This window comes from Ovis canadensis, chromosome 15 (assembly GCF_042477335.2).
Source record: "Ovis canadensis isolate MfBH-ARS-UI-01 breed Bighorn chromosome 15, ARS-UI_OviCan_v2, whole genome shotgun sequence".
Classification (NCBI taxonomy): Eukaryota; Metazoa; Chordata; class Mammalia; order Artiodactyla; family Bovidae; genus Ovis; species Ovis canadensis.
This window is the reverse complement of record NC_091259.1, coordinates 89,697,545-89,720,039: the sequence shown is the minus strand read 5'-3', so window position 1 is coordinate 89,720,039 and position 22,495 is coordinate 89,697,545. Positions and strand designations below refer to the sequence as shown.

The following is a 22,495-nucleotide window of genomic DNA, read 5'->3' as shown; positions in this document are numbered from 1 at the left end:
GTCCAGAAGCCGGGGCGCAGGCTCTCCCTTCCCCCTGCCCTGCTCCGCTAACAAGAATTAAGCTTCTGGCGGCCGAGAGCCTCTTGCTTGCTGAGCTAAGCTATAACATGCATATGATCCTACTGAAACGTCTCCAGTTTGAAAGGGAAGGGCTTACGGCTGACGGTCGAATCATTTAGAAATTGATACTAGAGACCAGAGGTTTCCCAGATGGTCAGTGGTTAAGAATTTGCCTGCCAAAGCAGGAGATGCAGGCTCAATGCCTGGGTCGGGAAGATCCCCTGGAGGAGGAAATGGCAACCCACTCCAGGATTCCTGCCTGGGAAATCCCCTGGACAGAGGAGCCTGGCGGGCTACAGTCCACGGGGCCACAAAGAGTTGGACATGACTTAGCCACTAAACACACACACACACACACACACACACACACATACCCCAGAGCTAGAGAGAGCAGCCACAGAGGTCAGGCTGGGCCCTTGGGGCCCAGGTAGGCACAGGTATTGACCTCTTAGCTGCGGGACTGTGAGGAGGGGTATGAGCTCTTGAAGGAGGGTCTAGCAGCCAGAGCTTCGGGAGCATCCCGAGGGACACGGAAAGTGGCGACCTCCACTGCCTTCCAGGACACACCTGCTGGGTACCGGCTGTGTCTGTTGTAAAGGGGAGAAAACTGAGGCAGGCTGGGGTCTCGTGACTTGCAGGGGACAGAGTTGGGGTCTGAATCCAGGCTGTTCAGGCTCCCATGCCGGAGCGCTCCATCTCTCTGCCGTATTCTTTGTGTCACACGCTGTATCTTTACGTGCCTGTACTGTTGCCCTGAACTTCTCTGTTTCTCAAAGGGGCTCCATCAGATCCAAACCTCTCCACTTTACTGTAATCCTCAGGGTGGGGATTAGTTAGCCCATTTAGCAGATGCAGAACCCGAGGCACAGAAGGCATGGGCGAGACCCTCAGTGGTGGAGACAGAGCTGGGCTGGGAGCCTAGTCGATGACCCACCCCCACCCTCCCAGGACTCCTTTTGACAAGGAGGCTGATACCTTTCTTGGCTTGCTTCTTGGTGGTCTTGCGGCTTGTGTTGGAAACCCCGGGGATGGATTTTATTTCACTCTTGCTGACAGGGGGTGGGTGAAGGACCAGCTTTGGTGGCCGGGTGAGACACACGGGCAGCCCTGCCGCGCTCATGAGGATCCCAGTGATTCCTGGAAGACAAGGGCGCCAGGGAGGAGGGCGTAGGGTCAGCCCCAGCCCGCTCCACACTCCCCTCCCAGTAACCCGCTCCACCCTCTCCCTCCCCGGTAACCTGCTTGCCCCTTCTCCACGCTGATCCTCTTGGCCTCTGAGGATCCTCTTAGCCTCCTTTCCCCTCTTCTCAACAGTGAGCTCTGCGTTTTGCAATCACTTCACCCAAACTGTTCCTGCCCTTCCCGTCCACCCTCTGAGGTCCTCGTTTGTGTCAGTCACCACCAGGATTCTCTCTCTTTTTACAAACGTCCATGACACCTGTTGCTTTTGCTCTTCTTGTTTTTAATTCCTTTTTGTTTATTTTTAAGCTTTTCATTTTGTATTGGGGTTCAGCGGATGAGCAATGTGGCGACAGTCTCGGGAGAACTACGTTTCCAGGCATCCATCCCGCCACAAACTGCCCTCCCGCCCGGGCTGACACGACACTGAGCTGAGTCCGCTGAGCTCTGCAGCAGGTCCTTGCTACTTGTCCATTTATCATAGACCAGCACGGACCGTACAGTCCACGGGGTTGCAAAGCATCGGACACGACTGAGCGATTTCACTACACTTAGTGCTTACGCGTCCATCCCAAAGGGCCTCCTAGTCTCTCCCTTTTCTCCCTTCAGCCGGGGCTTCCTTACCTGCCAGAGCAGGGTTGACGGGGCTGGACCCACTCAGGTTCTTCACGGGGACAGTGGGCACCCTGCGGAAGCACAGAGCAGACACATCACGCTTCCGACAAGCGGGAAAAAGGGCCACAGTGCTGGGTGCCTCAGAACGTCGCCCACAGAGGGGCTCCCCTGTTACAGGAGCCACTTGCTCCTACTAAAGCCGCAGTCAGCCCACAGCCAGAACGGAGCCCTTCAAACCCCAGCAGAGCATGTTACAGCTCTGCTCAGAACCTCACAGCTCAGAACGGCCCAGGGCTCCCTCAGATTCCCAGCGAGGCCTGTCCCACCCTGCAGAGCCACTGAACAGCCCGCCTGAGCAGCCCCCGCCAGCTCCCTGGTCTGCCCCGAGTCACTCATTGCCTCTCGTGATGTCGCCGTTCCGCTGCAGGCCGGGTACACCCCAGCCTCAGGGCTTTTGCACTTGCGGTTCCGTCTGCCTGAAGCGTTTTTCCACCTGACCCCCGCTCGGCTCCCTGCTACAGACCCTTCAGTCGGCCCCGACGTCCCCTACTCGGCGATGTCCCTGCGGCCATCTCACTTAACACGGCTACCCACCCCTCCACCCCACCCTGAGACGCCAAGTTCTCTTCCTTGGTCCTTTTCGCTTTTTGCCCACACTGGTTGACCTGCAGGACCTTAGTTTCCTGACCAGGGATTGAGCCTGGGACCCCGGCAGTGAGGTCCTAACCACTGGGCCACCAGGGATGTCCCACTTAAGGCCTTTTAAACTAAATTGTTACTTCTTATCTCCCCTCTCGAAACCTACGCTCTATCAGGACAAACACTGCTGTCTCATTCAGAGCCTGACACTTAGAGGCATTTCATGAATATCAGTGGAAGCAATGAAATTAAAAAAAAGAAGCAAGTTCAAACCCACAGAAGCTTCTAGAAGTCACCTCAGAAGCTTCTGGAAGAGAAAGCCCCTTGCCTGAATCAGAAGCGCCAGCTGCAGGGCGCGAGCATTTGCACTTTGAGGAGCTTCGGCTGAGAGGTGGGCAGAGGGCGCCCAGCCTCAGCCCAACAGGCGGAAACCATTGCTCTAACAGCTGCCACCTCTTTACCCAGAGAAACACAGACGGCAAGCAGAGTCTCCTTCCTTGTCCTTCTCCCCAGCAACTCGAGCCAGGCTGGAGACAAGACAGCCCCGCTGCCTGGGAAAGTCAGGGCGTCCCACGGGGCTGAGGACAAAAATACGGGGCGCGTGAGGCTCGGTCTTGCACCATCCCTGGCCACCTAGGCCTCTGCAGCTGGGCTTGGAGAGGGGGACGAGGGCTGGAGATCCTGATGGCCCGGGTCACAGACCGCCGGAGAAGCCAGCAGTTCTGCTTTGGGGGAGGGGCGAGAGGGGGTGCTGGGAAAGCAGGGGGGCGGGGAAAGAGCATTTTGCTGGCTTACTGTCCATTCACGCGCTTCGCCGTCCATCCCTATAGAGCCCCCCTTGGTGCTGGACACTGCCGGATGCTGGGGACACAGCGGTGGCCCACACAGCCTTTCATCCGGTGCAGAAATCACTAACGAGTCCAGCCCGTCTGATCCCAGACACCATTCTGAATGCTCAGAATAGACACATCCACTCAACCCTTGCAACGACCTATCCGAGAGGTGTGACTGTCATGAACTCCGTTTTCACAGGCAGGGGCGCTGGGGTGCAGAGAGGGTAAGCTAGCTTCAGGGAGGTCACACAGCGAAGGGTTTGAAGCCCGCTCATCTGGCTCTGGAGCCCACGGTCTCAGCCATTCACGACGTATGCTCCTGGGTCTGTGCGGTCCTTACCACTCCCCCATGCTGCAGACAGAAAGCGTGAAGCTGCGAGCCTGGGGAATAAGCACCCCCCCGAGAGGTGAGGCTAGAACGGCACCTGCAGGCTGGGCGCTGGTGCGTCTGAACCCCACGGGCCGGGAGGATGGGCGTGCCCTCCGCCATGCGGAGTCCTCTGGGGCCTCTGTCTCCTCCGGGGGGTGGTGACCGTGCACCAGGCTTGTGAGACGATGTGCGAATAACAGACACCGGAGTGTCTGTATCTCCACAGTGGAGTGGCCTCCACCGAAGGCCACTTGTCCTCAGAAACTGGCCTCAAGATGAATCAAATGCTGATTGGGTGGTGGTGGGGGAGGAAGCTGAATTCAACATGAAAGAAAGTCATAAAGGGGACTTTCCTGGTGGTCCAGTGGCTAAGACCCTGAGCTCCCAGTGAAGGAGGCCTGGGTTCGATCCCTGGTCCGGGAACTAGACCCCACATGCTACAGATGAATATTCCACATGCTGCAGAGAGAAGATGCTGAGGGCTGCAACCACCAGTGCAGCCAAATAACCAAACATTAAAGAAAAAAAAAGTGAAGAAGAAAGTCACCAAGAAAAAGAGGAACCAACTTGATTCCGGACTCTGTAACCTGCCCACACGGCCAGGTGTGGTACAGCAGGTGGGAGTCAGAAAAGCCAGGTTCAAGACCCAACCCCACCAGCATCACGCACACGTGCTGTCACCTCAGGCGTGTCAGGCTCTCTGTGACCCCATGCACTGCAGCCCTCCAGGCTCCTCTATCCACAGGACTCTCCACGCAAGAATCCTGGAGTGGGTTGCCATGCCCTCCTCCAGGGGGTCCTCCCTACACAGGGATGAAACCCACGACTGTTACGTCTCCTGCACTGGCAGGCCGGTTCTTTACCACCAGCACCACCTGGGAAGCCCACCAGTAACAATGTCCGTCAACTTTATTGAGCCTCCATTTCCTTATCTGTAAAACTGTGAAAGTCTTAGGTAGGAGGCTGCATATTAAAAAGCACAGACATTACTTGGCCAACAAAGGTCCATCTAGTCAAGGCTATGGTTTTTCCAATGGTCATGTATGGATGTGAGAGTTGGACTATAAAGAAAGCTGAGAGCCAAAGAATTGATGCTTCTGAACTGTGGTGCTGGAGAAGACTCTTGAGAGTCCCTTGGACTGCAAGGAGATCCAACCCATCCATCCTAAAGGAGATCAGTCCTGGGTGTTCAGTGGAAAGACTGATGCTGAAGCTGAAACTCCAATTCTCTGGCCACCTGATGTGAAGAGCTGATTCAGTGGAAAAGACCCTGATGCTGGGAGGGATTGGGGGCAGGAAGAGAAGGGGATGACAGAGGATGAGATGGTTGGATGGCATCACCAACTCAATGGACATGGGTTTGGGTGAACTCCAGGAGCTGGTGATGGACAGGGAGGCCTGGCGTGCTGTGATTCATGGGGTCACAAAGAGTCGGACATGACTGAGCCTTTCACGACTGAAAGGCTGCCGGGAGAGACGTCCTGATGATTCTCCACCCCAGAATCTGACGACCCCACCTTGGGGGCAGTCTCCCTGCTGGGTTCCGCACCGGGTCTGGTTCCCCTCCAGCCTCTCCAGGAGGTGCCCGAGTGCCTGTTCCCTGGATGCCCACTGGGGACGGCAGGCACGGCCCAGCCCTGCACCTGCCTACCCCTTTCACCACCTCTGAGGCCCCCACTCTGATAAGCAGCTGCAATCTGCAGGACAAAAGCCACCTTTGTTCCCACAAACTGGACCAGCAGGTTTACCTGGTCTGGTGAAGGAGGAAATAGTCCAACCTCCCCAGAGGGCATGCCCAGGGTGGCCTGAGAACTGGGGGCTGGGGGGAGGGTCTGGAGAGACAGGGAGGGTGTGCCCTCGAATGCTGGCAGACGGGTGGGCGTCCCCACCACTGCTGGACGGCAGGAGAGGTGGAAGGGCTTGTTGGCGACTCTGGACGCTGGGAGCAGGGCTGGGGAGGGGGTACGTGCTTGTGAAATGCAGAAGTGTCCAGGGGAAGGGCCCGCCAGGGGGTCGGGAGGCCTGGCTTCTAGGCCGACCCCGCGGGGCCTTTCTGAGAACCCCACAGTCTCTCTGCCAGCCTCAGCCACGTCTGCACTACCGTGGCAGTACACAGGGCGCCCCAAATCTCAGTCCCCGGGAGGAATGCGGATCTGGGTCACATCTTCTGTAAACAGCCCAGCCCTATGCGAATCTGGGTGATGGTTTGCATTCTTGCCTCCCAGGGTAAGAGGAAGCGGGATCCAGAGAGAGCCTTTTCCTGCCTGATGGGTGGTTTACTCACTCAGTCGCATTGGACTCTGTGACCCCAGGGGCTGCAGTCCACCAGGCCCCGCATTCGCCAGGCAAGAATTCTGGAGTAGGTTGCCATTTCCTCCTCCAGGGGATCTTCCCGACCCAGGGATCGAACACAGGTCACCTGCATGGCAGGCAGACCCTTTGCCAGCCGAGCCACCAGGGAAGCCTTTCCCCCTCCTCGCTTAATATCCCAGTTTTCTCAGATTCTTGAGGCGGTCAAGGGTAAGCATCAAGCTGAGTGCTGGGCAGACTGTGGAGCTGGAAACACCTGATCACCCTCCAGCAGTGTTCCTGGTGGAGGTAAAAACCCAGGAGAGCAGCCTCCAGGGTCCACACCAGTCACACCCCGTTGGGGCCCCCGGGTTCTAGGCGCTTGAGCCCTTTGTCCAGAAATCAGCAGGACAGACAAAGGGCGGTGAGCATCCATCCACCTCCTGCAGGAAGCGTGGCTCAGCCAAAGCTGCAGGACCCGACCCTCTGTCGGCCAGTCGGCAGACACTCCGGCCTGCGTGCTCCGGGTGCACGTTTTAATTTCAGTCTCGAGAGTACAAAACGGAGAGAGGAGTGGCAGGGTGGTGGGGAAGGAGGGGTTGTTGAGGGGAGAGCCGCTCTGCAGACGCCACTGGGAGAGGCAATGTTTCTTCGGGGGTTCTGAGCCAGCCCAGGGGTGGCCAGCAGAACCGCGTTCTTGTCTCTCCAGCGACCGAGGTCTCGCTGGAGATGGAGCCGCCTGCATCTGGAAAAGAGGGGCGACTCCCGCCCTTGGGGGCACAGCTCCCCCCTCTTTAGAAACCGCCGCTCGCGTCTCTGAATAATTCACAGGGTCTTTCGTTCCCCCAGACCCTTCTCTCCAGGGCACCCCTCCCACCCTGCCGGGTCTTCCTCTTTTCCGGGGGGAAGTTGCTGGGAGAGGTCACGGGCAGAGAGGGGAGGGGCCGGGGCCGCTGGAAGACAGCAGGTCGATGGCAGAGGCAGACAAAGGGAATCGACATGCTCATTAAGTGGCCGCGGGGGTGAGGGGGTGGGGAGAGGCTGAGAGGCGGGGGCTGGGAGACGGAGAGCGCTGCGGAGGGGCCAACAATGTTGGGGAGACAGCAGAGAAAACCAGCCACTTTCTATAGCCCTTTCCAAATTGAACTGCCCGGAACTCCGCCCTCCTGGGTCGCTCAGATTCCATCAGCCCTGCAGATGCTAAAGCAGAGAGATAGAAGCTGAGATGTAAGGCGATCTGGGCTTCCTTACCCTCTCACGGCAAGGAGGTCACTCGGCTTTTGCCTAGGGCACCAGAAATGAAGCGGTGGAGTCAGCTTAGATCTGACTTCAGCAACCACAGGCAGCAACTGTCCGCCTCGCTCAGACAGTTCATAGTAATCATAATAGCAGCCTGTGACCAAATTCTTATCACGTGCCCAGCATTATGGTGAAAAACTTGAAAACCCCCTATAATCCCCATGGCAAATCCTATAAGCAAGGAACCATTCCTACCCCATTTTACAGATGGATAAACTGAAGACGGATGGTGCACAGCGTGCCCCGAGTTGCACAGCCAGAAACCTGGGTCCCAGCGCAGGTGCTGAAGCTTCTAGAGGGTGATCTCTTACCTCCACAGGAGCATCCCTCTCCCACGGTGGCATGCACCAGGAACTCCTGCGAGGGGCCCCAGGAGGCTGCCTTACGCCAGCGTGGAGACAGGACCAGCAGCATCGCGCCGGGTCCCATCCCTCTGCCAGACACCCCTGCAGGCCCAGAGGAGGTCATAGGAAAAGCCATGGCACCTGACCGGCATCTGACCGTTTGTTTATAACTCGCCTTTGAATACAGTGAGGAGCTGGGCTTTCACCAAGACAGCACTGATCGGACGAAGGGACGAAGACCTGGGCCCCAGCCCTGACTCTGTAACACGTGGAGTGTGCAGCGCTCCCTGTGTCTGACACTTGGAATGGGTCCCTGCTGGCGAGGGCATCTGGGCAGCTGTTAAGGAGCGCCCTCTCCTCGCTGAGGGTTACACGTTGACTCGGGGTGGGGGGCAGGGCAAGCCTGCTACCCCAGTCCACACAGGCAGGACCGCGGAAGTGCAGAGAGTCTAGAGCTCGCCCAGCAGCAGAGGCAGGGGTACGCTGGGCCACCTCCCAGTCCTCAGCATCCCCTCGTCTTCTCTCTGCCCAGGGCCGAGCCCCCCGGTGCAGAGATCCTCCTCCTGGCAGCCCGATCTTCGCAAGCGGGTGTCCACCCTAACTCTAAGCCTTCCTGAATATCTGCGGCTAGGGCCGACCGCTGGGTCAGGCTCCTACAGAGAAAGGCAAGACTGGCAGGTACGAGAGGCCCAATCTCACATGAAATCCGTGGCCAGCAGCCAAAGGCAGTGGGTACCATGTGGACCTGGGTCTCTCTGACTTTATGATCAGGAAGACTAAGAAGGTTGATGGGACACAGGGATAACAGAACGGACAAGTGTCACGGGAATGACTGACACCGAGCCCGGAAGCGTCTGGCATACGTAAGAGGAAGCGTGTGAGAGCGAAGTCGCTCAGTCGTGCCCGACTGTTCGAGACCCCAAGAACTGTAGCCCACCAGGCTCCTCTGTCCATGGGCTTCTCCAGGCAAGAATACCGGAGTGGGTTGCCACGCCCTCTTCCAGAGGGTCTTCCCAACCCAGGGATCAAACCTGAGGCTCCTGCAGGGCAGGTGGATTCTTCACCATCTGAGCCACCAGGGAAACCCCACAGTAAGCACTTACTAAACGTGGGCTGTTATTCCAGTCTGGAGTCCCTGGAGGCGAGGGAGTAACTCTCACGGGACACCTGTGCTTGGTGTGCGACTGCCAGGGAGGCAGCGTGGCACGGTCGGAAGGAGTCTGGGACTTAAACTTTAGGTTATCGTCTCTGGTGATAACCAGATACGCACCGTGGAGCGAGTGAGCCTCCCGGGTCTTCCAAGGTAAAATGGGACCAAAAACACGTGCTTTGCAGACTTGCAAGGATTAAGAAAAGCGATGAGGCCTGCAAACTAGTAGGTGGGGGAGCCCACGAGTGGTGTCTGCTCCTTCTTGGCAGGTACAGTCCTCACTGCAACCCTGACACCACGGCCGGGTTTACAGATGAGCAAGTCAGGACTCTACAGTGTTAGGGAACGGCTCCTAGCACAGGGCTGCTGCTGCTGCTGCTGCTAGGTCGCTTCAGTCGTGTCCGACTCTGTGTGACCCCATGGATGGCAGCCCACCCGGCTCCCCTGTCCCTGGGATTCTCCAGGCGGGAATGCTGGAGTGGGTTGCCATTTCCTTCTCCAAACCATGCAGGCATGCTAATTCATTTCCGTCGTGTCCCACTCTGTGCGACCCCATAGACGGCAGCCCAGCAGGCTCCTCCGTCCAAGGGATCCTCTAGGCAAGAGCACGACTGGGTTGCCATTTCTTGCTCCTAGTAAGAGGCAACGTCTCCTTCAGAATTCAGACCTGCCGGGACCCCACAGACCAAAAGGCTCCCCTCCGCACCACACCACCACACCACTGCGGGCCTTCCCCCTGCAACCAGAGGGTCTGGAGAAGCCGAGGAGGAGCTTAAGCCAGAGCAGCCCCTGGGTCCTCTCTGACTCAGGCGATCCTCAGGTCTGAGGCCCGGGGCTCCGGAAGCGCTCTAGGGTGTCGCCGCAGAAGCACTTACCCAGAGGCGATCAGCACCCGGGACTGGGCCAGGGCCAGTCGCTGCAGGCTGGTCCGATCCAAGGTCGCCAGGGCCACACGGCCGGCCTTGCCGGTGGCCCCCGGGGGGCTGGCGGGGCAGCCCGCGGGGCCCGCCCCTGCCGCCGCGGGGGAGGCTTGTCTCCGGATCGCCTGCGACGACGGGGCCGGCTTCCCGGGGCCCTGGCCGGCGCTGTCGGGCGGCGTGGCCCCGGGGCCCTGGGCCGGCGGCCCCTTGACGGCCGCGGGCGGGGCGGCGCTCCTGCGGGCGGCTGGGGCGGGCGGCGCCGCGGCCTTGACGCTCCTCACCAGGACGCACTGCGGGCAGGAGCAGGGCGGCGCGCGCGGCCCCGCGGCGGCGGCGGCGGCGGCGGCCCCGGGGGCGGCCGGCCAGGACGCGGCGCGGCCCGCGGCGCCCGTGGCCAGCGGGTAGACCAGGTCCAGGCGGCGGCGCACGCGGCGCTGGCGCTGCGTCTGCCGGTTGATCTGGCCCATGGTGCCGAAGTCAATGACGTAGCCGAAGCCGACGGGGCTCAGGTCGATGCAGGGCCGCTGCGTCTCGAAGGCGCGTTGGATGGCGATGCCCACGTCCATGTCGTAGGGCGTCCAGGAGCCGCGGTCGCTCTCCCACTCCCACACCACGCCCTGCCCGGGCGCAGAGGCCGCGTCGTAGTAGTTGCGCCGGACGGGCCGGAGGGTCCCTGCCGGAGAGGGCCGGAGGAGGCGGTCAGCGGCACCCAGGGCTGGAACCCAGGGGTGCTGCCTTAGGAGGCTCGCGGTAAGCGAGTCTACCGCGGGGCCGGCCCTTGGCTGCCTCGGCTTCGAAGGAGGCTCCTTCCTGCCGTTTTAAAGTCGCCGTGAACCGGGAGGGTTCAGGGCTGCGGGCTGGGGTGCGGGGGCAGGGTGGGAAGCTGATGAGCTGCAAGGGAAGGATGTGGATGACGCTGCAGGGCACCCCAAAGGGCACTGGCTGGTTTGGAGCCCGAAGACCCTAATTTAGATTGCAGCCACATTCGTTTGCTTAATATAACAGCCCACAACCTCCTTTTCTCCCCAGGAGAAATACGATAATAGCTCCTTTGCAAAGTTTTTGCCATAATTAAATGTTGCTCTCTCACTCAACATGTATGTATTTGTGCCAAGTCCTGGGTTTCTCAAGCGCCCTGTCTTTTGCACTAAGGCATAACACCTTTGACACATAGCAGGTGCTCTTAAATAATCTCTCTTCTTCCGTGACTCTCTAAAGGCCTAAGCCCCCGAGGGCTAAGAGGAAAAGAACACAGGTCAGGGAACCCTAGAGAACGCAGGAAGACTCTGTCCCCACCCAGGAAGCCTGCCCAGGTGGTGATGGAGCTGGCATTCTGGACTTCTATGGGTGTGGTAAAAAAATGAAAGATCAGGGTGGGAGAACTCTCTCATATTTCCCAGCATTAAATCTTATATCAACAACAGTAATAGCGATCCTAAGAATAACTTTCTATTTATCTAACATCTTTTATTCAAGAAGCTCAACCTTCCTAAAGATAGGGTTGTGGCTGTTTAGTTGCTGTTTAGTCAAAAGTTGTGTCTGACTCTTTGCAACCTCATGGACTGTAGCCCACCAGGCTCCTTTGTCCATGGGATTTTCCAGGCAAGAATACTGGAGTGGGTTGCCATTTCCTTCTCCAGGAGATCTTCCCAACCCAAGAACTGAAACTGCGTCTCTTACATCTCCCGCACTGGGAGGCGGATTCTTTACGCGCTGACCCGCCAGGAAAGCCAAGGGTGGCATGAAAGTGAAAGTGCTGCTCGCTCAGTCCTGTCTGACACTTTGTAGCCCACTAGGCTCCTCTGTACATGGAATTCTCCTGGCAAGAATACTGGAGTGGGTTGCCGTTGGCTTCTCCAGGGGATCTTCCCACCCCAGGGATCGAACCCGGGTTCCTGCATTGCAGGAGGATTTTTACCATCTGAGCCACAAGAGTGGTCTCATTTATAGTGCCCAATGAGACAAAGTGTAGAAATACACGTCAAGAATTGGAATCCAGATGTGTGTGAGCAAAGATCATGTTCTTCAACCTTAGATAACTCTGCCTGCTTCCTGAATAATAATAAAAAGAGGTCCTGTAATTCTAAAACAAAAGGTAGGATAGTCTCAATCTGGATCGTCTCAGGGTGGGTGGGTAGGGGGTGGCAAGGGCAGGGGAGAGATCCAGGTTATTGCAGGTGATCAGTTAGAGCAGAGATGAATCTTCAGGGCTGGTGGGGAAAACTAAGCCTGTAACTGTTGCCTCTTTCTCCTCTACCTCCCGGAACCCTGAATGCAGACCCATGCCCAACCCAGGCTCATTTCATGGGTATTAAGCTCAAGGCGGAGGACGCCTGGCTCGGGGCAGGAGGGGGAGACTGGGAGAGCTCCTAGGATGCTGGAATCTCTGCATCTGTCAGCTTAGGCTCCATCAGAGCGGTGGGAAAAGGCTCCCCTCCGCTGGCCCCTGACCCATCCCCTCCTCCAAGCCAGAAGGAGATACCAAGACCGGGGACAGAATGCCATTCAAAGGGGGAAGAAAAGGAACAGTGACTATTGAGGCCTTTGCCAGGTCGTCACCCGCCCTCCCGCCCCGTCTGCAAGCCCCTTAATGACCCAGAACATCAATATGCAGAGGCTGGAGGGAGAGACAGAACAAGCCCCTTATTCAGGCCCGGGAGCTCTGCTGGGGGACGCGGGGGGGCGCGGGAGAGGAGGGAGAAGGGGCACCCAGGAGGCCCCCGTCATTCCCCCGGTTCCCCCCTGAGGAGCCAGCTCGCTGGGGGACAAAGTCGCAGCCTTGGGATCCAACGGCGGAGCTTCCGGCCGCATCAGCCCCTTGGTCCAGCCTCGTTTCCCCACCTGCTTGCTCCCTCGCCAGTGCCTCCCCCCCCCCCCCCCCCCCCCCCCCCCCCCCCCCCCCCCCCCCGCCTCCTAGTCACCAGGGCTGGCCTCTGGGGATGCCCTTCTTTGCCGTTTTCATCTGCTGAAATGTTGCTTACCGTTAGGCTCCTGTGCCATTTGTCACCCATTTCTGGACGTGCCCTCCCGGCCCGGGCACCACCCTCAGGGAGCCTGGGGAAGCAGGGCGCCTTCCGTCTGCTGGGTACCAGCATCCCAGCCTCTTTCACACACCGCCTCGCGCGGAGGCGGAGATGCTTCCGCAGAGCTCCCTGCCCTCCAGCGGCTAATGCAGCGCGGACGCCAGAGACGCGTCGCGGTGCGTGGAAGACACACCTCTGGGGATGCTGGCATCTGATCACAGATGTTGCTGAGTGTGTATCAGCGGCTGTGAGGAAGGGCGATTCAGGTGCTCCTCGAGCGCCTGGAGTCTAAAACCAGGCAAGGAAGTTACGAGACACAGGCTGCCCGGAGAAGGCTGCCAGCAGGGCAGTGTTAACAGGAAACCACACGCCCTGGGAGCTCCGGTCCCGGGCACGACTACCTCGAGGTCAAGACCGAGAGCCGCTCCAGCCGCCCCTCTGTGGCCTCCGCACACCCTGATACTCTCTGCCCACACTTCCGCCTCACCGGCCTCTGGCACCCTCTTAGGTGCCCATCCTTCAGATCTCAGTTCATTTTCTCAAGGAAACCTCTCTGGGCCGTCCAACTGGCTCAAATTCCTGCTCCTATTATTATTATTTTTAACACTGATCTGGAGGTGTAGTCACACACTTCTTTGTATGACTCATCTGATGAACATCACTCTAATCCATGGGACTCCCGGTCTCACAGAGTGGGTATCCAGGAGTTTGCTCACAGCTGCGGCCCCCATGCCGGGCATGTCCTAGGAGCTCTGTACTTATCCATGGAACACATGAGGTAATAAGCACTTGGAGAACATTTCAAGAGGTGGAGAGCATGACAAAGAGCCTAGGGCCCAGGGGAGAGGGGGAATCTCAGGAGGTGACAAGGCTGAAGCAGGGCAGCTCAGGAGAAGCAAGCTGCTGCCGTCGGGGAGGGGGTGTGGGTCCCAGGGAATGCCTGAATGAAAGGCTTGCCTGTCTGGCCGGCCTAGGGGAAAATATGGGCAGAGAGCAAGCTAAACCTGGAAGGGCGTGTGAGAGGCAGGGCACAGATGGTCGGAAACGCTGGGCCGTGAGGGCTTTTATTTACAGGTCTCGAGGAACCACTGAGGCTCGTGACACAGAGAAGTGATGGCCCGGGTGTGTCCACGCTAACTCGCTTCAGTCGAGTCTGACTCTTTGCCACCCCACGGACCGTAGCCCACCAGGCTCCTCTGTCTGTGAGGTTCTCCAGGCAAGAATATTGGAGAGGGTTGCCATGCCCTCCTCCAGGGGATCTTCCAGACCCAGGGATCGAATCTGCATCTCCTGTGTCTCTTGCATGGGTAAGGGGGTTCTTTACCGCTGAGCCCCTGGGGAAGCACAGTGACACCAGAGCTGCTCTGTTTATTGGGTACTGGGGCTGGGGCGGTGGTGGGGGGGGCAGCGGCGTGGGAGGTGGTGAATGGATGGAGGTGGGAGAGGGTGCTGGGAGCAGAAATGAAAAGCAGGTGGCGGACCACAGACCCTACAGAGGGGCGCCGGGCAGGGCGTGAGCCTGAGTAGCTGAATGCTTTCTAAGTCATCCAGGGTCATCGGCTTCTGAGTCTCCTGGGGGAACAGATGAGTCACCGACGGTCAGCCTGGCCAGGGGCCTGGCCCAGAAACCTACACGTGAGCCCCTGCCATGTTCATCGTGACTGCTCAACTTTCAAATCCCACATGTCCGTATAGATGAGACATCCAAACACAAAGCTGAAACGGGTCAAAGACTCCTGAGGCTTCGATTATGGGCAGGCCATACGATGGTGATGCCATTCACCAAGCAGAGAGGTGTCACAAGGAAGAGCTGGCTTTTGGAGGGAAAGATGCTGTGTTCAGTTCAGCCTTGGAGGGCAAGTTAAAAACAGGAGGTGGACCTCCGCACCAAAGGTGGGGGACAAGAGGGATGGTGGGGTTGCGTTCTCTGAAGATTTTCAGAGACTGCTCCATCAGGAACGGGCGCGTCCTGGACCTGTCTGTAGTCCTGGACCTGTCTATAGACCCTGAACAAGATGATCGGAGAAAATCCACTGGGTCCCAAGGTTTAGTGATGGAAAGACAGGGATAAAGGATTTCACAGACTAAGCAGGAAGAAAGAGAAATGAAAGGTTTCCCTGGCAACTCAGATGCTGACACCCCAAAACACCACCCAAGTTGTTGGCTCCTGGGAAATGAGAGACAACGCCTTCCAGGAATGACCCTAGGATCCCAGGGCATTTCATCCACATCTCTGTGGTTCTGTGCTCAGGACGTCCCAGGCTTCTTGGACCAGTGGCCCTCATCCGCACTCGAACGTTCCACGAGGGCGAAGCCGTGGACGGTTTGCTGTTGCAACGTCCCCTGGGCCTGGGACGGGGCCTGCGTGAAGCAAGAGGTCCGCAAGCGTTCCCCAGAGGAGGCAGGGCATACGCACTTGACTGGGAACCTCAGCTCTGTCGTGCACTTGCTGTAAAACTCTGGGCAACTTCAACTTTTCCAAATTGCTTCCTTTACTACGAAACCAGAACAGCGGGTCCTTCATAAGAGGACCATGGAGGATGGAACCAGGAACTGCACACCGGGTGCCTGCTGCCGGCCCCACACCGCAGCACCCTGTGGTCATGACGCTCACCCCCAGCACTCCTGTGCTCACACACGGCGGGGAATGTCGCGGGGGAGTGGGCCTAAAATCAGCTCCCTTGACTCACGCTCCATCTGACCTTTCTCACTGTGTTAAAGACATAAAAGAGACTGATGTCGCCTGGAAAACTGAGCTGGAAGGAATCCTCCCTCACACCCTGTTACTTCTCTCAGCATCTTCAGTGGTGCAGGCTTCAGACTCATCCACCCACTGACCTGCATGATGGGAGGCAGGGAGCCAGAAAGAACCTTAAGGCTGCCCTTCATTCTACAGATGAGAATGATGCTTAAGCAGTCAAGGGACTCAATGGTAATGATCCGGTCCGCTGAAACATACAGGGGAACAGGGGACAGTGATGCTGGAAGATACAGGGGGTGAAGTTCCTGCCGCTGCCCTACAACAGGTCAGCCTGGTCAAGGCGAATGGTCAGGGGCAGAGAGGACCCAGCCAAGGCTTTGGGAAGCAGGCAAGACTCCTTCACCTCCACCTCCCTGCCTGTTTCCTCCTTCTCCCTTCACCTCGAGGAAAAATGACACTGAATGCAAGTAAGCCCAGAGTCTGGGAGGAGAGGGGCCCAGGGCAAACAGAGGCGGGCGAGGTGTCTGCCACCCCCCCAGCCATCTCCCTGGAGACAGACTGGATGAGGCTGGAGCTGGGGGACTGGAGACGCTGAGGACTTACTTGGCAGCAAGGCAGGCAACTTCTGAAAAAACACAAAGCTCCCGTGTCAGGAAACGTCCCCACAGAGTGGAGGCAACAACAACAGAAAAAAAAAAAAGAAAGAAAGAGGAATCGCCTCTGGGCAAGGGGCTTCCAGCTCCCCTTTGTTTATGGAGATGTTTCTGGTTCCCAGCTTCAAACTGTGGCTTGGGGATGGTGGGTGCTTTAATTAGACATCGCTAGGGCTTGGCCGAGGTTGCCCGGGAGCCAGTGGGTTCCAGTCCCTACCTTGTCACGGCTTCATGCATGAGCTATATGGAGAAGAACTGTGTGTCTGTTGGTGGGGAAGACAGAGGCGGGGGGCTGCAGACACCCCGAGATGCTGTTCTGCTTTGGCCAGCTCCCTGACAGACCCAGCACTCCCGGGAATCCAGCCCAGGGCCTTCTGCACTGGGTCTGGCGCGGAGGATGGTCTGCTGCAGAGGATGGGTTGGCCAGCCGACCCTTAGCATGAGCGGGTGAAAGCAAAACAGTCTCTAAAAGGAAGAGAGCAGCCGGACAAGTCCCCCGAGGCAGTTAGACCAAGGCTCCAGGGCCAGCTCAGGCCTAACCTGTAGGGCGCCCCAGCCCCCAGGTCCCTGCCCACCCCCAGGCAGTGGTCAGCTGGTTCTCAGGAAGAGTGGTCAGACCTGGGGAGGAGGGTGTGTCCTTCCACCGGGTCTCCTCCAGACTTCACTTCTGTACCAAGGACCCGTACCAGGCCCACTACAGACATCCCTGAACACTGAGTAAGCTTTCCTCCTTTCCAAACGTGGGACCAGGCCTGGGACCTCTATGTCGCTAAGGTGTCCCTCCACCTGCAGCTGAGATTTAATCTGAAATAGGACAGCTCATAGGCCTCCCTGGTGGCTCAGCGGTAAGGAACCAAGACACAAGTTTGATCCCTGGGTCGGGAAGATCCCCTGGAGGAGGCCAAGGCAACCCACTCCAATATTCTTGCCTGGAAAATCCCATGGACAGAGGAGCCTGGCGGACTACAGTCCATGGGTTGCAAAAGAGTCAGACACAACTTAGTGGCTCAACAATGACAACTGAACAGCTAACCCCTGTCCATGAATTCTGAGCAGGACTGGAGTTCCCTGTTGCTAGGTGTCTTGACTGTCAGCCTCGCTCTGGACCCACTGACAGGGATAGACCTTTCCAACCGCTACCCTAAGTCCACAGTTAACTTCTCCCCGTCTCCCCATCCCCAGGCCGCACGATCCTCTGCCCCAGTCTCCCCACTTCCCTCTGCCCCAGTCTCCCCACTGTCCTCTGCCCCAATCTCCCCACTGTCCTCTGCCCTATTCTCCCCACTTCCCTCTTTAGCCCCTCCTCCCCCAGTCTCTCTCAGCTCCACCTTCCCCCCTCTCTCACCAAGGCTGAAGCCCCCCCAGATGCTAACACTTCTGGAATCCTTTCCCCAGAAGGCTTCCCTCAATAGGCGAATGCCTGCAAAATCCTTGGCAGGGAGCTTGTTGGGAGTCGTGGCTACAGATGAAGACAGGGGGGTGGAAAGACACCCCTTTCCCATGACCATCCTAATTAGCGCTCAGGCCGTGGGGGCTTTCCAAGGCGGGCGGACATGCCCTGCTCGGGCAGCTGTTGTCCGGCCCTCTGGGACTCTCCCGGCCCCTCTCCGGCCCCTCCTCCCCCACACCTGCCTTTCGGGGGCTCCTCAGTCAGGGAGGCCTGGGGAGCTGAAGTCCACGGGGTGGCAAAGAGTGGGAAGTGACTGAGCAGCTGAACTGAACCAAGCTCTCACCCTCGTGGGGAAAGCCCAGCCAGAATTCCAGAAACTCCCCCCAGAAACACCACCTCCCTGAAGAGGCTCTTCAGGGATAGATGCGTCCCAGACCAGCTGAGCCCCGGCCGGGGGCCTCGAAGAGAGGCAGGTGTCCCCAGCTTCCCCACCCTCACGCCAAGGACCGGGCACCCTGATTGCCATCCTCACTGGGGCTGGGAAGCCGGGTTGGTGGTGGCCACAGCCGCGACTTACTGCTCACCAGTAGATGGGAGCTCAATGTGTCCCCCTCGGAGCCTTTGTGCGAGGAAGCTGGGGACAGTTTCCTTGCAGGAATGTGCAGCCCCGGCCGCCTCCGCCCCCAGGGACAAACACGCTCGGCTTCCCCGCTGGCATTCCGGAGCGGCGGCCCTCCCCGTCCCCTGTCCATCTGCGCGGGCCTGTTGCTTCCACCCTCGGAGCGCCCGAGCAGAGGCGCTCACCGCCCAGCGGCCGCCAGGGCGTGTCCGGCCCTGACAGCCCCCGGTCCACCGGTCTCTCCGGGGAGGCCTGTCCCTTCGCAGGCTCGACTACAGCGCCGGCCTCCCGCGCATCTCCACCCTCCCGCGCGCCCGGTGCCCACCCCCAGGACGCGGCTGGGGAGACCGCATGCCCCCAAGGAAGGGCCGAGGCGGCGAGGTGGGCAACCGAGGGAGCGGGTGGCAGGCCCCAGGGTGCCCGAGGCAACGAAGGCTCAGCCCACGTGATGCTGGCGAAGGCGGGCAGGTAGTCTTGCCCACTGGCCGGGATGCTGGCACGGCCCCTCGGTTCCTACAAGAGCGGACTTGGGGTACCGAGCGTTTAAAGAGAGGGGGACGTGAAGGGCTTTCTTAGGGGCGAGGGTAAAAGTCGGCCGGCCTAACCAGATCTGCACGGACATTTATTGCAGCAGGTACGAGAGGATCGCTGGGCGGGGGCGCACCGCGCCCCCTCCTCGGCAGCCTGTGGGGGACCCGGAGGTCTGGAGGGGACCCCGGCGAGCGAGGGTGCGCGCTGGGCGGGGACGGCCGGCTCACCCGTGTCCTGGCGAAACTGGTTCATGGAGTGCAGGTCGATGATGTAGGGCGCGAGCCGGCGGTCCACCTGGCCCAGCACCACGCTGCCGCCGGCGCGCGGGCCGGCGCGCACCGCCGCCTCGATGTGGTGGCTCACGGCGGGGCTGTAGGGCCGCCAGCGCCCGTGCTCGTTCAGCCATTCCCAGACCACCACGGCCGAGGCCAGGAGCATGGCGCGCCCGGCCGCCCGCGGGCCCCGGCCGCGCACCCCGCGCCCCCGGCCGCCTCAGCCCCGGGCCGCGGGCCGCGCCGCCGCCGCGCGTCCGCTGGGGCCCCGAGATCCCGGCCGCCGGGCTCCGATCGCGCGCCCCGCGGGGTCGCGGGGCCTCATGCACGCGGGCGCGCGGCCGGGGCTCCAGCCCTTGCACCGGGCGCCGGCGGGATCGGGCGGGCGGCGGCGCTCGGGGCGGCTGGCCGGGCCCTCCTCCCCGCCCCGCGGCCCCCGCCCGCCCGCCGCGCGGGCCGAGAGCTCCCCCTCCCTGCGGCTTCGCGCCGCCGCCTCGGGGAGGAGCCGCCCCTCCCGAGCCCCGCGCCCGGGCAAACCGCGCCTGCGAGGGGCTCCGCGGTCCCGAGACGCGAAGGAGCGACACCCCCGCCCCCCACCAGGACACGGCCCCGGGACCGCCGCTGTCAGCATCCTCAACTTGGCAGGCTCCCTCCTCGAAAGGGAATTTTTTCTTTCTTTCTTTTTTTTTTAAAGTGCAGTGTGATCGCTGTCCGCACCGCGAGCTCCGGGACCCGCAGCGCCTGGCACACTCCCGGTCTGCACGCTGTCGCCGCGGGGGCCGTGTTCCCGCATCTTCGCCGGCATCCTGCGCTGTCCGTCAAGGACGCGGGGCCACGCCCCCGGGCCCAGCCGCGGCCCGGAGCCCCCCGCCCCCTGCTGGCCGAGTGCGCGCCTGCCGGCCCGGCCACGGCTCAGCCCCTGCCCCGCCGCCCGCCCCGGTGTTCCTGCCTGGAGGACCCCGGGGACAGACGAGCCTGCGGCCTACGGCCCATAGGGCCACACAGTCGGATACGACTGAGCGGCTCAGCACTTACCAGCCTCTCTGCTGAGACCCCCTGCAAAGGCGTGCAGAGATTGGAGAGATGATGGATTAACCCTGTCGGTGCAGAGGGCAAATGTGGGTTTTCTGGCCTGCTTAAACTACCTTGGGCTTCCCTGGTGGCTCAGATGGTAAAAAATCCACCTGCAGTGTGGGAGCCCTGGGTTCAGTCCCTGGGTTGGAAAGATCCCCTGGTGGAGGGAAGGGCTACCCACTCCAGTTTTCTGGCCTGGAGAGTTCCATAGACTGTAGAGTCCACGGGGTCTCGCAGAGTTAGACACGACTGAGTGACTTTCACTTTCACTCTAGACTACCTTACTGAAATAAAGGAGGCATGTGTTAAATGGATTTATTTTGCAGAATTTCTGTGACGCAAGTAGTGAGACGCGAGGGCTTCCCTGGTGGCTCAGATGGGAAAGAATCTGCCTGCAAAGCAGGACAACCGGGTTCAGTCCCTGGGCAGGGAAGATCCGCTGCGAGGGGCGGGGGGACCCACTCCAGTCTTCTTGCCTGGAGAATTCCGTGGATAGAGGAGCCTGGCAGGCTTCAGCCCATGGGGTTGCAGAGAATGGGACCCTTCTCAGGACAGACAAAAGTTAGACTTGGTTGTTTTGGTCATCAACAGTCAACGTGGAAATCGTCTAAAATGGATATGTTCTGACTAAAAGATTAGATTGACATCAGGATTACATATTAATCTTTCCAGAAAGCACACAACTTGTTTTGCTAAAGCTGCAACCACATGAAACAGTGCATTCATATGATCAAGATCCAGGATAGGATCTGGAGAAATGAAAGTAGTTTCTGTAATTAAAATGGGGATTAAGAAACTTTCTGAAATAATCGTTTTCTGCCAAAACACCATATGACCTCTTTTGTTTTGGAAGGTCTGTGTTCCCTCCGCTCCTTGCTCCCCGTTGAATTATATCTGCCCTTTCTTCCATCACTAGTACTTTCCAAATCTCTTCGTCCCTCTTCCCTTACCTCCCTCTTCACTGGGTCCTAAGTATGAAGTCAGCGAGAAATACCAAGCACGCTCTTCATCGGGCTTCTGAAAGCGCCAGATGTGAGGCTGCCTCTGAGCTTTGTCCCTGCTGGCCCCCTTGCCCAGAAATCTCCCCAAGGCCACCCCCAGAGTCTCCAGTAAACCTCTTCCCCAGGATCAGTCTCCCAATCCAACTCAATCAACGTCACTCATTAAAGAATTTTAGAGTTTGAAGGACAAAAGGAAAAGGAGCTAAGGATACCACAATCCACCAAGAGTCACTATTATTCCCATTTTATAAATGACACAGTTTTGGGAATTTGAGCAGTTTGCCCCAGTTACATGTTTAACAGAGGGGAAACTGAGATTCAAAAATTCAGTGGACAAAAAGCCAAATCAAACCAAGAACAACAACAGCAAAAAAGACAAAATAAAACCCGATATTGTTCTGTGACATGTTATATGATGAGGAGATGGTGTGATGAGAGGCAAGACATATAGCAACATGAAACTGCCTCAGTGTGAAAGAAAGGGAGTGAGACAAACAGGATAGAATGTTCTGGAAGGAAAAAGTAGAACTGAATGAAAATGAATATACACTTGTATCGAGCTATTTTTACTTTCAGTCATGAGACCGAGAGTATGAAGACCCTGGGAACTTTCCTATGGTCTGGGTAGGCAAAGATCCAGAAATTCACTAGAAAATATCAGCAACAATTTAAGGGGAGTTGGAAGTATCAGAGAAAAAAAACAGCACCTGACCAACTAAATGAGGAATTCCCAGGTAGAAAAAGCCGAAGCCTGGTACGAGAGGTACGTTCTGCGGGTGCTTAAATGGAGCCTGTATTCTGCCGTTGAGTGGAGTGTTCTACCAATTTTCATTAAGTGCTATTGGTTGCTGACTTTATTTAGCTCTTCTTCTCTGAGGCTGATTGTCCGTATAGTTGTTCTGTGCATTTTTGAAAAAGGCGAACCGGAGTGTCTAGCTGGAATTGCGACTTTGCCTGTTCTTCCTTCTTGTTCTCTTGGGCTTCACGTCACACACGTTGCCCCTTTGTTGCTTATGCTTTTGCACATTTACGATTACTTTGTTTTTTGATGGACTGGCCCTTTAATCGTTATATAGTAGCCCTGTTAGTGGTGATTTTCTTTGATCTGAAGTCGACTTTATCTAGTATTAAGCTGGGCACTTATGTTTTCCTTTTATCGGTGTCTTCATTATGCATATATTTCCCCCGTTCTTTCTCTTCAGTCTGCCTCTAAAGCTATATCTGAACTGAGTTTTTAAAGACAGTTTGTAACTAGGCTATGTTTTAATCTACTCTGGCAATCTCTGCCCTTTAACTGATACACTTAAACCATTTACATTCACTGTAGCTATTAATATGTTTGAGGTTAAAGAAAGAGAGAGATAGAGGGAAAAGAATGAATAGGCAAGCCACGAACTGAGATGAAAGGTTTGTGTGTCGGGCAGATGTGGGGAAAGCAAACATCCTCGCCTTGTGTCTGATCTTGGCAGGAAAGCATCCGGTTTCTCACCATGAAGTATGATATTGGCTATAGGACTTTTGTAGATGCTCTTT

At 58.0% G+C, this 22,495-nt stretch overlaps 1 protein-coding gene and 1 long non-coding RNA gene across 2 annotated transcripts in view; one reads left to right on the top strand and one right to left on the bottom strand.

The window, feature by feature from the left end:
- DTX4 (deltex E3 ubiquitin ligase 4) overlaps positions 1-19,116 on the bottom strand; it is a 41,162-nt gene extending 22,046 nt beyond the window's left edge. Inside the window, exons 1-4 of the mRNA XM_069553242.1 lie at positions 18,843-19,116; positions 9,654-10,371; positions 1,864-1,925; positions 1,036-1,197 (exon numbers count right to left, since the gene is read on the bottom strand). Coding sequence (XP_069409343.1) covers positions 1,036-1,197; positions 1,864-1,925; positions 9,654-10,371; positions 18,843-19,053 — 1,153 coding nt within the window. The 5' untranslated portion in view covers positions 19,054-19,116. The remainder of the gene's footprint in view (positions 1-1,035; positions 1,198-1,863; positions 1,926-9,653; positions 10,372-18,842) is intronic.
- On the top strand, positions 18,389-20,275 carry LOC138420093 (uncharacterized). Its single transcript, XR_011249187.1, has 2 exons — positions 18,389-18,718; positions 19,582-20,275. It is a non-coding gene; the product is annotated as an uncharacterized lncRNA (long non-coding RNA).
- Positions 20,276-22,495: the final 2,220 nt, after the last annotated feature.